Source organism: Puccinia triticina, chromosome 11A (assembly GCF_026914185.1).
Source record: "Puccinia triticina chromosome 11A, complete sequence".
Lineage (NCBI taxonomy): Eukaryota > Fungi > Basidiomycota > Pucciniomycetes > Pucciniales > Pucciniaceae > Puccinia > Puccinia triticina.
The window spans coordinates 849,337-862,592 of NC_070568.1; the positions used below are offsets into that span (position 1 = coordinate 849,337).

The following is a 13,256-nucleotide window of genomic DNA, read 5'->3' on the forward strand; positions in this document are numbered from 1 at the left end:
GAGAAGCCCCCTCTTACGTCTACCCTGCCTCCTTTTGGCCCCTCCTGCCGGGAGGGGGCTTTGTAGGTTTGTGATGGATACCTTTCCAGGTTATATAGGGCAGCTCTCTTAGCCCGGCGCGCCCGCCTTGGCTGCGCAAAGAGGTAGCCCGCGGGCGGGGGCGAAAAATTCTGTTCCGGAATGCTGGACTAGAGAGTGTCTGGTTGATTTCAACAGAGTTGAACTGCCCTATTCAGCCTGATAGAGTTGGAGGAGTCTTGTCATCTTTTCACAAACACGCAATTCCTGACCTAAACAAGAGATTATTATGTCTTCAATATGTTCAGACTCACTTCCGTACATCTTCGAAATTTCTCTAAAAAATAAATAAAGGTATAGTTACCAAATAGCTAGTAATTAATATATTCTAGAGTGAAATAGACACGGCATCTGAGTTTTTGATAAATAGATTATATTCCAGCAAGCATTCCAGATTCATCTTTCCATCCATGCGCGTGAGATAATAGCTGCCAACAATGCCTGGCAAGACATGACGGCCATAGCATTCCCATAACCGAAGCGACTGCTGAGGGCACCAGCTGCTAAGGGTCCTACGGTCATACCCAGGCTGTATAAGATGTTGTTGAGCGCGTAGAGCTGGCCGTAGGGACCTTTGCTCCCGAAGAGAACGGGATTCTCCAAGTGACGTTCTCGGCCGATCTTGTTGGCTTGGACAAAGGCCGAGGAGCTGGCCGCAGAGAGGCCGGTTCCGTTGAGAGCCAAAAGGATGACCAAGAGCGGAAGGTCCTGGATCGCTTTGGGGACGCGCAAGAGCAGTAAGGAGGGGACCAGCAAGAGCGAGCCCATGCTCGCAGGGCCTCGAGGTCCGGCGTAATCCACATACCATCCAATGGCTGGGCCACAGAAGACGTAGGGTAGCTCTATGGCTATAAATAGCAGGCCGGATTCGAGCGAGGACATTCCGAATACTGTTTGGACATGGATGGGCAGAGTCGCGTTGAACATGCCCACAAGACAGGCGTGGGTGAAGGTGACAAAGGTGGCGGCCAGTAATCGGGGGTCGGCTAGAATGGTGATGATTGGGCAACAGTGTTTTGGGGAAGTGCTAGGTTGAAGCGCACTTGACTTGGAACGGCCTCTTTCTTCTTCGTCCTGGATGTCCCCCGGGGGAACTGGCTCCGGCCGGCGGTTTTCGTTTGAGCCAAGCAACAGCGATCGTTCGTCGGCTTCTATCGACGGAAGTTGTGCAATTCCCGCCGGAGAGTCGATGAAATTGACCGCTTCTTCTTTGTCAATCACCAATATCCGGAGCACGATGTCAATTGATAACAGTGCCCCCGCGAGATAATAGACGGGATAGTATCCGAATTTGGTGTAGACCAAGCCACCGATGGTTGGAGATAACAATGCGCCCAGTGTTGTGGCACTGTAAACTGTGCCCTGCAGATCACCAAGCCTGATTTCAGCGCTTGTCTGTTGCGGTAACCTATGTAATTTGGAATGAGAGAGTCAACTCACCAGTGCTTTCCCCAGGTGATCCGGCGGCACAGTGTCGGTAACGATGGCCAAACCGACAATCCAGACGATAGCTTGATCAACACGCAGTGTGCTCACACGTCACTATTCACGTCCTCATGGGATCGAATGAATTGTCGATGCTTACCAGCACTGGCGCCTTGGAGGAGTCGGGCTATGATCAGCTGCCATAAGCTGTTTCCAAAACACAGAAAGACGGTTGCCTGGCGCGTGCAAGAACACGGCATGGGGGTTGTGGTTAATGGACTGCAGGTTTATCAGTCGGTGGGCGGAGAGAGACTGACGCCTAGAGTGACGACGAGCCCCAGCAGGAATCCATGCCTCCTTGAGAGGGAGCCGTCGATAGAAAGCCCGATCAGCGGGGCAGTCAAGAAGGTGGCGACCGCGTGGGAGGCCAGGAGGATGCTTGCTGCAATCTGGAGACGGTCTGGCGGGAGATGGAGTCTGTCGTGAAGGATAAATGGCAGCACGGGGACAATAAGGCCATACAGAAACAAGTCTGGCGGACATTGGCCCGGGACACAGATGCGTAAGACATACACCCTCTCCTGGGCTGTTCTTTATATTCAAGCCGCAAGAGTTAGGGAGCTCACCTAGGAAGAGACTGCGCGTGGCATGGAAGAGAGCCCGATCAGTTCAGAGCCTATAGTCGAATGCAGAGTCTAATGAGTTTACCTGATGATCACTACCGTCAAAATAAAGTACTTGGATGAGCGCCAGTGGAAACCCCAGGGCAGTTTTTTGAGCATGATCTAAGTAGGGCTATTCTTCAGTTGGTTATTGGGCGAGTGCAGTAGAGGTCGAGACAGCCCAAGGTGCGCTTTTGAAGCTGGCGATGTGCTCGAGGCTGTTGCTTGCGGGCAGATGGAGAGCAGAGGCAATCTATGCAAGATGAGGCGATCTGGGGGATGGAGGAGTGAGTGAATGTCTAATGAAGATTGCCTTCATGCTAGTCCATGCTCAGCCCTCGCCTTTGGGCCGCACACTTTCAAGGAGATGGTGCTATCGGCGAGCTGCTACGTAAATCGGCACACCTTACGTAGCCGCCACGGTGGGTGGGTGACTGCATATGTCTTGGATTCTTTTTTTGGGCGCGTGGTTGTCCGCGTCAGATGGGATGGCCGGCTGCTTGTATGGCCTGGTGTTATACCTCCCGCTACGATCGTGTAGTTTCTTCCTTCCCCGGGAGAACCCAGACACCAACGATGCTCGCCCACAGACTCCGCCTGCCGCTGACCGCCAGCCGAGCCTTCGCCGCCATCCCCGGGCCGACCAGCCGCCGCCTCTCCCGGGAGATCGACGCATGGCAGGACGGTAAGCAGCAGCCACCCCACCCTCTGGCTGCTGACTGCTGACTGCCCTCCCCCTCCCCCAGCCCGCGCCCACCAGCTCGTCGTCGGTAAGCAGCCCAGAAGCCAGCCCCCACCCCCACACTGACACTGCCACCCCACCCACCCAGACTACGCCAACTCCGCCGGCAACTATCTGCAGGACGCCGACGGGAACAGGCTCCTCGACCTCTTCGCCCAGATCGGTGCGCCCCCTCTCCCTCCCCATCCACACTCCCGCCACTCATGACCCACTTCCACACACACAGCCTCCATCGCCGTCGGATACAACCATCCCAAGCTGCTGCAGCTCGCCCGATCGGTCAGTCCGCTCCCCCACTCCCCAGGCAACTGTTAGCTGAACAACTGCTCCAAAAAAACAGGATGAATTCGTCCAGCTGGCGTCAGTCTCCTTTTCCCTGCTCTCCCTCCAGAGAGCCCGTGCTCACCCTGCCCCCACACAGCGTCAACCGCCCCGCCCTCGGATCCTTCCCGCCCACGAACTGGGACGAGATCGTGTCCACGGGGCTGCTCAGGGTCGCCCCCAAAGGGCTCGACCAGCTCTTCACGATGATGTAAGTCTGCGCCCACCCGTCCCTCCGTGCCTGCCCGCTCGCGGCTGACCGTTCCGGGCCCGATGCAGGTGCGGCTCGTGCGCCAACGAGGGCGCACTCAAGGCCGCCTTCTTCGCCTTCCGCCAGCGCGAGCGCGGCGCCCGCCGAGCCCAGTTCTCCGCCCACGAGCTCGCCTCGTGCATGCAAAACGCCCAGCCCGGCTCGCCCGGCCTCGTCGCCATGAGCTTCCGGAGCGGGTTCCATGGCCGACTGTTCGGCTCGCTCAGCTTGACCCGCTCCAAGGCCATCCACAAGGTCTGCCACACACTGTCCATCTTCCATTCACCTGTCTCTCGCTCACCATTCATCTCGCGACATAGATCGACGTCCCCGCCTTCGATTGGCCCGCCGTCGACTTCCCCAGGCTCAAGTATCCGCTCGTCGACCATCAGTCCGAGAACACTCAGATCGAGGCCGACGCGATCGACCGAGTCGAGGAGACGATCCAAGAATGGTACAACCCGCACTCCCTAGCTGCCTGATCACAACACCTTGCTGACCTGTCAATCGTTGCGGGACGGGCCCAGGAACGCCAGAGGCCGCCCCGTCGCCGCGCTCATCGTCGAGCCCATCCAGTCCGAGGGCGGCGACTTCCACGCCAGCCCCCTCTTTTTCCGAAAGCTACGGGAAGTGACCGCGAAGCACGGGGTCTATCTGATCGTGGACGAGGTGCAGACGGGCGTCGGTATGCACACCTCTCCCCCCCACCCTCACCCCACCCTAACCTGTTTTTTTTTTTTTTTTTTTTTTTTTTTTTTTTGGATCTTTTTGTGTGTAGCGGCTACGGGCCATTTCTGGGCCCATGAGAAGTGGGAGCTTCCCTCGCCGCCCGACTTCGTCACGTTCTCGAAAAAGATGCAGGCTGCCGGCTTCTTCCATGCCCCGGAGACCCGGCCGACGCAGCCCTACCGCAACTACAACACGTACATACATCTCTCTCTTTCTCTCAGCAATCAGCTCGTTTTGGCTGACTGTGTCGGTTTCGGTGGGGACGAGGTAGATGGATGGGCGCTCCGACGGAGGTGTTGAAGGCCCGGACGATCATCCAAGTGATCGAAGAGCAAGGGTACGTCACACAAACAGTCGTCGTCCCCACTATCGCTCCTCTCTCTCTCTCATATCCCCCGATCGCTTGGGTACTACAGGTTGGTCGCCCAGGTGAACACGGTGGGCGCGTACCTGTACAGCGGGCTCGACACCCTCGCTGGCACCGTCGGCCGGCACAAGATCCTCAACTTGCGCGGGCAGACCAGCGGGACGTTCATCGCCTTCGACTGTCCCTCTGCGGAGCTCCGCGACCGATTCGTCCACCAGATGAAGCTCCTCGGCGTCAATCTCGGCGGGTACGTCTCCCCCCCTCCTTCCTGCACCCTGGGGCTTGATCGCGCTGATCGGCTCTCTCTAGATGCGGAGACGTCACCGTTAGGTTGAGGCCTATGCTGGTCTTCGAGCAGTCCCACGCCGACATCTTCCTCAGCGCGGCTGAAACGGTGCTCAAGGACTTGTAAACAAAAAAAAACTCCAGCTCGCATCCCGCTCCCCCGGGGGCGCGGCCTTGGCCGACGGAGCAGGCATCGGACCTCCGTCTGGACCATCCCGAGGATCCGCGCCTCAGCCGCACAGATATACCCGCGTTTCTGTTTCAGTATGGGCGTCTTTTTTTGTTGGCAGACGTCCTTTATATCCCTTTGAAACATGTAGATTATCGGCGCTTGGGTGAGAGAGAGTGTGTGTACCCGCTTGGTTTGGGATGGCCAGGCGTGGGCGGCGGCGTGGGGTCCGTGCAGTGCTGCCCCATCTTCGAACTTAGCTCAGTCCCTCGATCGGAGGCGCGGGAGCGCTGTCGCGAAGCGACCCTCCGAAGGACGGACTTACACCCTCCCTTGCAAAATAGTAGGCAGCAGATGTCTGTTTTCAGCCTTTTTTGCTTGTCCCTCTGTAGAAGCTATGCAAGGACAGCTGGGGCCAAGTCAGCTGCTCCAAGAGGTAGCCAAGAAGCATGGCTCTCTGCTGCTATCTTTCTTTCATCTGTAACACTTGAACTTGATTTTTTAACAAAAAATGTAAGAGCTGCTGAGTTTTGACAGGCGTCATAAGTGTCGCTTTGGCTGAGGCCTGTTTGAACAATGCCTGCCCAAAACCCATGAACTGCTTTTTGTTTCATTTGGGATTCAAGAGAGGTTTTGGAGGGATCCGACCTCAGGAAGGCGGCAAGTGGAGTCGGAGGGTCGCTTCGCAACAGCGTTCTCGCGCCTCCGATTGAGGGACTTAGCTAAATTTGCCCCATCTTGCCTTTTGTTTGGAGCTTGGATGGGCTTGAAACTGTTGGGTTAATGGGCTTCATCACGACCAGCAGCGATGTGCAACACTGGCGCCTGCAGGATTGGGGAGGATGGGTCGAGCGACTTGGACAGACCAGCCCCCATACATAAATCCACCAGTCTCCAGACTGGTCTCTTTGGTGTGTAGGCACACCATTGTGTGCCGGTGGGCTTGGAGATAAGGCCCAGAGCCGCCCCGGATCACAGCCTTGAACGCTCCCTCAAACCAACACCCATAGTGGACGACTTCTCATTGGTTTGGAGCCTCAAAGGCTAGATCTCCCTGCGCAAATCTTGACTTTTTGGGGCTTTACCCGTACCTGTGGGGGTCCCAGATGTGACGGAAAGTCATCCCAAGCTTAACTAAGCCACTTGTGGTGAGCTACACTAACCTAACAAAGTCCCTCTATTTGAGGGGGATTTGCACTCAAACTTACTATTATCAGGTAAGTTCAAGTCAAGAGAGTTGGAGAGGGTTAGTGGAAGATAGAAGAGAAAAGTGATCTGATAAAGCCCCGGTCTTAGTGTTGAGTGAAGTCAACACTACAAGGGGGGTGGGCATGGTAATCAAATCTGAGTCTGGGGGCCAAACAAAGCAGTACAAATATCTTTCATACAAGTAACACCAGTTTTGATGCTTTGCTTTTGTATTAACCACATCTTACTCCACATGGTCATGAACAGAACCTTCAACTCTTCAAATTTCAACCTAAGGCCTGTCCCTGAGTCCGTTTGAGCAGACTCAACAGATTTATTATTTCACACCCTCTGGAGCCACAAATTTGGGGGCTATTGCCTTGTGATTACATAAAATATTGGGAGTTTTGGCATGGAGGAACGTGACTTCCAGGGCCCTGCATGACTATACTTGCCATGTTAAGCAAATCTTTCAGCAACAGAAGCTTCAAAAAACTCCCCAAAAATTTACAGAGGGCAAACAAAGGCTTTTCTATTAGGGGGGGTTCACAATAGGATAAAAATAAACTTTGAATCAATTTCAAGGCCTTTATCAACAAATTTTCAAAAATCTGGCAAAATGTACAAGACTGGGTGTCCCCTGAAAATCAGAGCAACTTCTTCATTTTTTAAAAAATTGTTCATAAAGGCCTTAAAATTAGCTCTAAATTTCTTATTTTTGTCCTGTGGTGAACCCCCCTATTGATTCATCAAATAAAATCATCAAAAATTTGCTTCCTTCACCTGCAGTGGGCAAAGTGTTTGAAAGTGCGGGCACTGCACAGTGCTGAAAGAGTTTTTTGCAGTGCACAAAGTATTTCTGTTTTTTTATCGTTGTATTCAATTCCTACCTCCTTCACTTTTGAAACTCAATAAGAAGAAGTGGTGGAAGTATGCACATGAGGTACCAGCGGAATCAAAGTTCAAAATCTTGAACTTTGGTATATTTTTTGTCAATAGAAGCAATCAAGATTCTGCTTCACAACAAATACATAAAAATCAACAAGAAGCAGATGTATCATTTCCTAAAACCTAGAAAGAATCTGCAGAGTATTGAAGGTGTGGTGATAGAAACAATGCCACTCCCACCAAAACCTTGGATCTGGCCCATGCCAGAAAAGTGTTTTAATTTAGAAGTCCCTCACTCCGGTTGGGGTTGCTTGGTAACCAGCCAAATGCTGCACATCCCACAGGAGGCTGGAACCTTATGTTAAGTTCAAATCTATCCACTGTTTTGCAAGGTTTGTTGTAAGACCCTCAATTGGAGGTGCACAAGCGCTGTTGCAAAGCAACCCTCTGATTGAGGCACTTATCTAAGTTTGATGTTGTGGTCACTAGAGCTTCACTTGTAATCTCAGAAGGTCAGGCTGCCTGGAGCAAACAACTTCCAAGGAACAATCCAAAACACCTTCTTTTTCATCAGGGTTGCATGTCTTTACAGCCAGAAAAGTTTTTCTCAAGCACCTTTGTATTTAGACTGGAGGAATTCCTGTTGGATGAAATGCTTGATCTAGAGGGACAGGCTAAATTGGGGAGTTTCACAATCAGTATTCCTGCTTCCTGTAGCACTAAATATCATTACTCCCGGGCAACATACTTGCTTGAAATTTGGTGGGAATTCCAGCAAAAAATCACCCCAAGCAACCTCAACAACTAAGCGCTCAAACTTATTCCTGGGTTCCCTGATTGTGAAACCTGTTGGAATTTCACTTTCTCTTGCTCTTATCCCCTTTCTTGTTTCACTTCCATGTCACCAAGTCCTCAGGGTGTAAACGGGTTGGGTTTGGGTCAAAAAACAGCACCCAAACCCAACCCAATGTCATACTTTTTTGGGTTGGGTTGGTTCAGGTCTTGGGTCAACCCAACCTACTAGGCGCCAAAACCCCCCAACTTGACTGTTGTAGGCGCCATAGTCGGGTTTCAGGCTGACCCAATTAAGAAATAGGCTGCCCTCACTCAACCCAACAATTTTACAAGACGGGACGGGTCGGGTTTGGGTCATGCGATTTTCTTTAAGAACATGCCTGAACCCAACCCAAAACCTGATGGGTCTTGGGTTGGTTTTGGGTTGGCCCAACCCATTTACACCCTGACTAAGTCCCCATATTAGTTATGCATGTCTCCATTGTAGATACTGTAAAATGAAGATGTGCCTGGTGAGAGTCAAACTCATGACCTCAGCTATGCTGAGACACATACTAGAGTGCTGCCTTTACCAAGTAGGCTACAGACGCTTGTGGCTGCCAGCTGGGTGGTTGGTTGGTAGTGCTCATGGATCGATCCAACAGCCCTCCATACTGTGGTGATACATCATGGTAGCAGACTAACAGACAACTCAACATCCATTGTTTCTTATTCATTGTGTCCTCTGAGCGCAACCACAACTTGAACATATTGTAAGTAGACTACTTAAGAGAGGTCTGCTGTTATTGAAATCAAGATCAGTCCTGACCAAAACTGTTCCTCAAGTTGGCACTTTAGCCCCACCTTGAGTCTCCCTGCTTAGGTACTTAAGCCCCTGAGAATGAGTAATCCGGTCCTTTTTGGACTTATTGTCTGCTATTGGCTAAGCCAATCTTCTTCCCTCCTCTGCCTGCTCCTCTTGCATCCGGCTATAATTTCATCAAAACCCCCTATTTGACCGGCTTGTGAAAGTTGGTTAAGATTGATTTTTCAGCAGCAAACAAGGTTTAGAAGACCCCTCTGATCAACCAATTTAGGCAAGGGGAAGTCCTCACTGTTCCAAATCTGGCAGACAAGAAAATGTACATTTCAGATGTTATGAATGTTGACTTGCACAATAGGGATTAGATGATCCGTGCTTCATCTCACCCCTCTTTGCAAATACAACTTCCATACCATTGGATTGGGCCTTGTCACTGTGGTGCTTGCTGCATGTTGAGAAGAGACAACAACACCTCACACTACAAGAAAAAGTCAAGCACCTCACACTACAAGAAAAAGTCAAGCACCTCACACTACAAGAAAAAGTCAAGCAAGTGCCACCACCAGTTGACATGTGAGAACTCTAAGGAATCTGGTGATGGGACTTAAACCTTGTGATAGTATACCTTTGAACAATCTTCAAGGTCACTGCAGAGTGACTGTGCAAACAAAAAAGTGATGTTTGCTTGAGCAGAGCTAGGATGGAAGTTACACAGGTGTCAGCGGTGGTGATACCAAGACTAAGGTCTTCTAGCTACACCAGCTGCAAAAAATACCAAGTGGTATTTGGAGGATGAGATAATAGCACGGCTTCTGATATAGAGCACCGGCAAAAAAAGAAAAAATATATAATTTACTTTTATTTTATAAACGAAGGGGCTTAACTCTGAGAGCTAAGGGTAGTTAAGTGCCCTCCGTGAATGTTCAGGGCCTTTTAAACAGGGGTAGTAGAGTGCCTGATGCAGCGGGGGCCTGATATTCAGGGTTGGTTTGCTGAGGTTACCCCAAAATGTATCTTAAGAGAAGATCAGGGAGAAATAAGAGGAACTCTGCTTGCTCACTTAAAGGACCTTTGCTATCAAGGTGACTTACAGAGAAGGCGGAGGGTTTTTCCTCTACAAGGGATATTGGTGAAGTAGAGATAGCACGACAAGAGGTGCGCGAAGGAAGTAGCTTTTGAACTTCAGAAGAAACTGACAAGACAACTGTGTATGCTGGACAAGTTATAAAGTCAAATAGGTACAGAGAAGTGCGTTTGTTGGGTTGTGTGAAGATGGATCCTTCTCTGTAGCAGAAATGGTTCTTGTCTTATATAGCCCATCGTCAGGGTCTTTCTTTGCCGTAGGAATCCACATTTCTAGGGTTAGTCCAAGACCTTACGGGAGCTCATCTTCCTGTTTTAGCATTCATTACAAAGATGAGCTCCTCTCTCAACGGAGGTCTTTTTTATGCACTAAGATGAGTGCTTTGTTATTGTTACAGAGACTCTATTTGCAATGATTTTTTGAACATCTTTGTTATGTTATTCATTGGTCATAGTCGCACATTTACCGGCGCAAGTATAGCATTGGTTTCCGGTTTTATTCGTAGTAGGATTTTAACGCGCGATAATATTTGCAGACCTTTCCTTGTCCTTTTATGGATTCTCTTTTTGTATTTTTATGCCTCCTTCTATTACTTTTTGTTATAAGGAGGCGTTATTTTTCTCTTTTTTATACTTAGATTTTTTGTACGCTGTGGTAGACGGAAAAGTGAAGAATCAAAAGTTTTTTCTCATACATATATTTACTCACCTTAGGCCTCAAATTACCACCAGAAGGACCTCAGAAATGGATTCTACGGCCAATTTTACCCCTAGTCACCACTGGAAGCGTCACTGGAACCCCACTGGATTGGAAGTTACACCCTCTTGGACCCTCATGGACACGGCCAGCCCCAGTCATCAACCTGTCACACCCCTCAAGTCACCTTTCCCAAGTATATGCATACTCAGCCCCAGCCAAACACATACTCTTTTCTATCCCTCTTATCTCCACTGCTTATGCAGGGGACTAACCCCATTTCTTCTGTATTTGACATGTCCCTGCCTCATTTATGCACCCTTTGCAGCTGCATGCAGTCTTCTGACCCCATTTCTGCACTCCTTGCATTAGTCTGACTCCACTCATGCACCCCTTGCATGAGGTAACCCAGGACCCTGGAACACGCGGCCAGAACATAGTAACCAAAATGTATGAATGTTCCAAGCCACTTTGGCTCACAACCAGACATGATATACTCAATCTGAAAAGATGGGCACATGTACACTTAAAGGGAAAATAATGTACTGCTATCTTATCTTAAACATGTGGCAAAAGTTTGAAAGAAATGAAGAAAAACCTCTTTCAAAAATGTATGAATCCCACGGTTTTGAATTGATTTTTGTTACTGTGTTCTGGCTGCGCGTTCCAGGGTCCTGGTACCCCTGTATTTGACATTTCCCTGCTTTTTTTATGCAGTCCTTGCATCAGTATGACATCATCTTTCATTTCTCACCCCACCTTTTGCCTGTATTTAGTATCTTCTGACACCACTTGTACGCAGCCCACCAGCTAAAATCCCTCATCCAGGGTCCCCCTTGTAGCTAAAATCCCTCAAATTTGTCTATATAAGGAGCTCTCTCCACCCCAGTTGTTTTTCCCTCAGCTCAGTACTCCCCAGTTATTTACATACCACCTTCACACTTACCATCACATCTATACCTCACCACAACCCTCATATTTGCAAATAACCACTGAACTCACTCTCAACTCTCACATACCTGTCGTTGAACAACTTCATCTGCAACTAGACCAGACCTATCACTTGATTAAAACTTGCCAAGCCTAGCTTGGTGGGTCTTGTTATCTGATAGTATAGAAGGGCAGAGTTTGCACCTCCATCATCCCCTTCTCCATTCAGCAAAAGGGTTTCACAACCACTTTTGAGTCTAACAACTCTTGAAATGAAGCTCTTTTTTCTATGTTTTTATTGTTCAGCTAGCTCTGATACAGTAGCTAGCTGAAAACAGGACTCCAGGAGTATGTTGCATGTCAACTGGTGGCACTTGCTTGACTTTTTGTTGCAGTGTCAAGGTTCAAGATTGTGTGCCTGGATTTAAAAAAGATACAAGGGGACCATGTTGCATGAGGATCAGAAAGCTTTCAGTTGTGGATGGCCCACCTGTCAGCTCCGGTCTCTTATGTGACACGGAGTTGATGGGTTTTTATGCGCGCTGTAGCGGCTGAGTAGCGGCCAGCGGAAAGATGGGCCACTGTCAGCGCCCGTCTCTTATGTGACGTGGCGTTGATGGGTTTTGATTGCGAACCGCTGCGGTTATGTAGCAGTGGCAGGTTTATTGGGTCACACTATAGCCTAAAGGCCAGTGGAAAGAAGTCCTACTCGACGCCGGAAGGCAGAGGGACTGGCACCCGTACGTATGTAAGGGGACACGGCGAAATTTAGCCAAGCGCCGTTGCGTATAAGGAATAATCACTTATCTTCTAGGTTACAGGTGTGGTAATAACACCTGTACCTAGGGGAAGATACACTAAGGGGAGAGAGTAGCTGTAAAGGAGAAAACTGTTAGTTAGATTATAGAAAACCCCACTCACTGTATGATTTCAGTAAGGTACGCGGGTTTGTATGGTAATAATCTTGGGGGGAAAGATCTCTCCAGAGGAAAGATCCCCCCTTTTATATTACAGGGACCTGATCCTCCTTCGAGTCAAGGCCCCAGAGGGATCCTTAACTCCAAGGAGGGGGAAGAGGTCCACGGAATTCAGAGGAGGAATTACATGAATAATTATGTAATCTCTCTATGTATGGTAAATCCATAGAGATATACTCCATTAGTACAGTATTATTCTCAATCAAGGTAAATACATGATAAGTGTGAAATCATGTAGTTTAGTACATATAAACTAATGATTGCAACAAAAGTAATATTATAAGACAACATGAGGGCTTGAACACAGTATCTTACACAAAATCAAGGTCACTATTAAGGCAGCCTTTAGCCATTGGGTTACATGACTTGTAACTATCATTGTAGACACATGGATAATTGTCTCAGTGGCTGACAGCCACACTATAACCTTAAAGGCCAATGGGAAGAAACCACACCTTGACGCTGGACAGCGGAGGGGCTAGCTCCCTTACAAATGTAAGGGGACGCGGCGATAACTCGAGCCAGGCGCCGTAGCTTATAAGGGATGAACATCTTATCTTCTAGAGTACAGGTGTTATAACTACCACCTGTACCTAGGAAAAATACACAAAAGAGATGGAGGCTGTAAAGTAAAAGAAGTTAGTTGATTATTATAAAACCCCACTCACTAAGTTTTTAGTAAGGTACACGGGTTTGTATGGCAATAATCTCTGGGGGAGAATGTCAGGCTCGGTGATGCCAAGACACGAAGTCCTCTAGCTACACGAGTGACTGCGGCGAGTGGGCGCGTCTGTAGACGCGGTAAGATGATGGTTTATAAAGATTTATATCCCTGATGGGATGTAACGGAGGGGCCGCGAGAGCAGCG

The 13,256-nt window shown here is 49.5% G+C and overlaps 2 protein-coding genes across 2 annotated transcripts; one reads left to right on the top strand and one right to left on the bottom strand.

Annotated features, from left to right (window-relative positions):
* Positions 1-474: 474 nt before the first annotated feature.
* On the bottom strand, positions 475-2,285 carry PtA15_11A86 (uncharacterized protein; the record flags this gene model as incomplete). The annotated part of the gene is made up of 6 exons (XM_053161662.1): positions 475-1,440; positions 1,519-1,589; positions 1,664-1,739; positions 1,821-2,035; positions 2,130-2,140; positions 2,212-2,285. 6 exons carry the CDS (start codon positions 2,283-2,285, stop codon positions 475-477), a joined length of 1,413 nt encoding a protein of 470 aa, XP_053024954.1.
* A 456-nt stretch (positions 2,286-2,741) lies between these two features.
* On the top strand, positions 2,742-4,986 carry PtA15_11A87 (uncharacterized protein; the record flags this gene model as incomplete). Its single annotated transcript, XM_053161663.1, has 13 exons — positions 2,742-2,850; positions 2,912-2,931; positions 3,028-3,070; positions 3,134-3,186; positions 3,248-3,267; positions 3,329-3,439; positions 3,508-3,733; positions 3,799-3,932; positions 4,006-4,163; positions 4,257-4,401; positions 4,479-4,544; positions 4,624-4,821; positions 4,884-4,986. 13 exons carry the CDS (start codon positions 2,742-2,744, stop codon positions 4,984-4,986), a joined length of 1,386 nt encoding a protein of 461 aa, XP_053024955.1.
* Between the last annotated feature and the right edge of the window lie 8,270 nt (positions 4,987-13,256).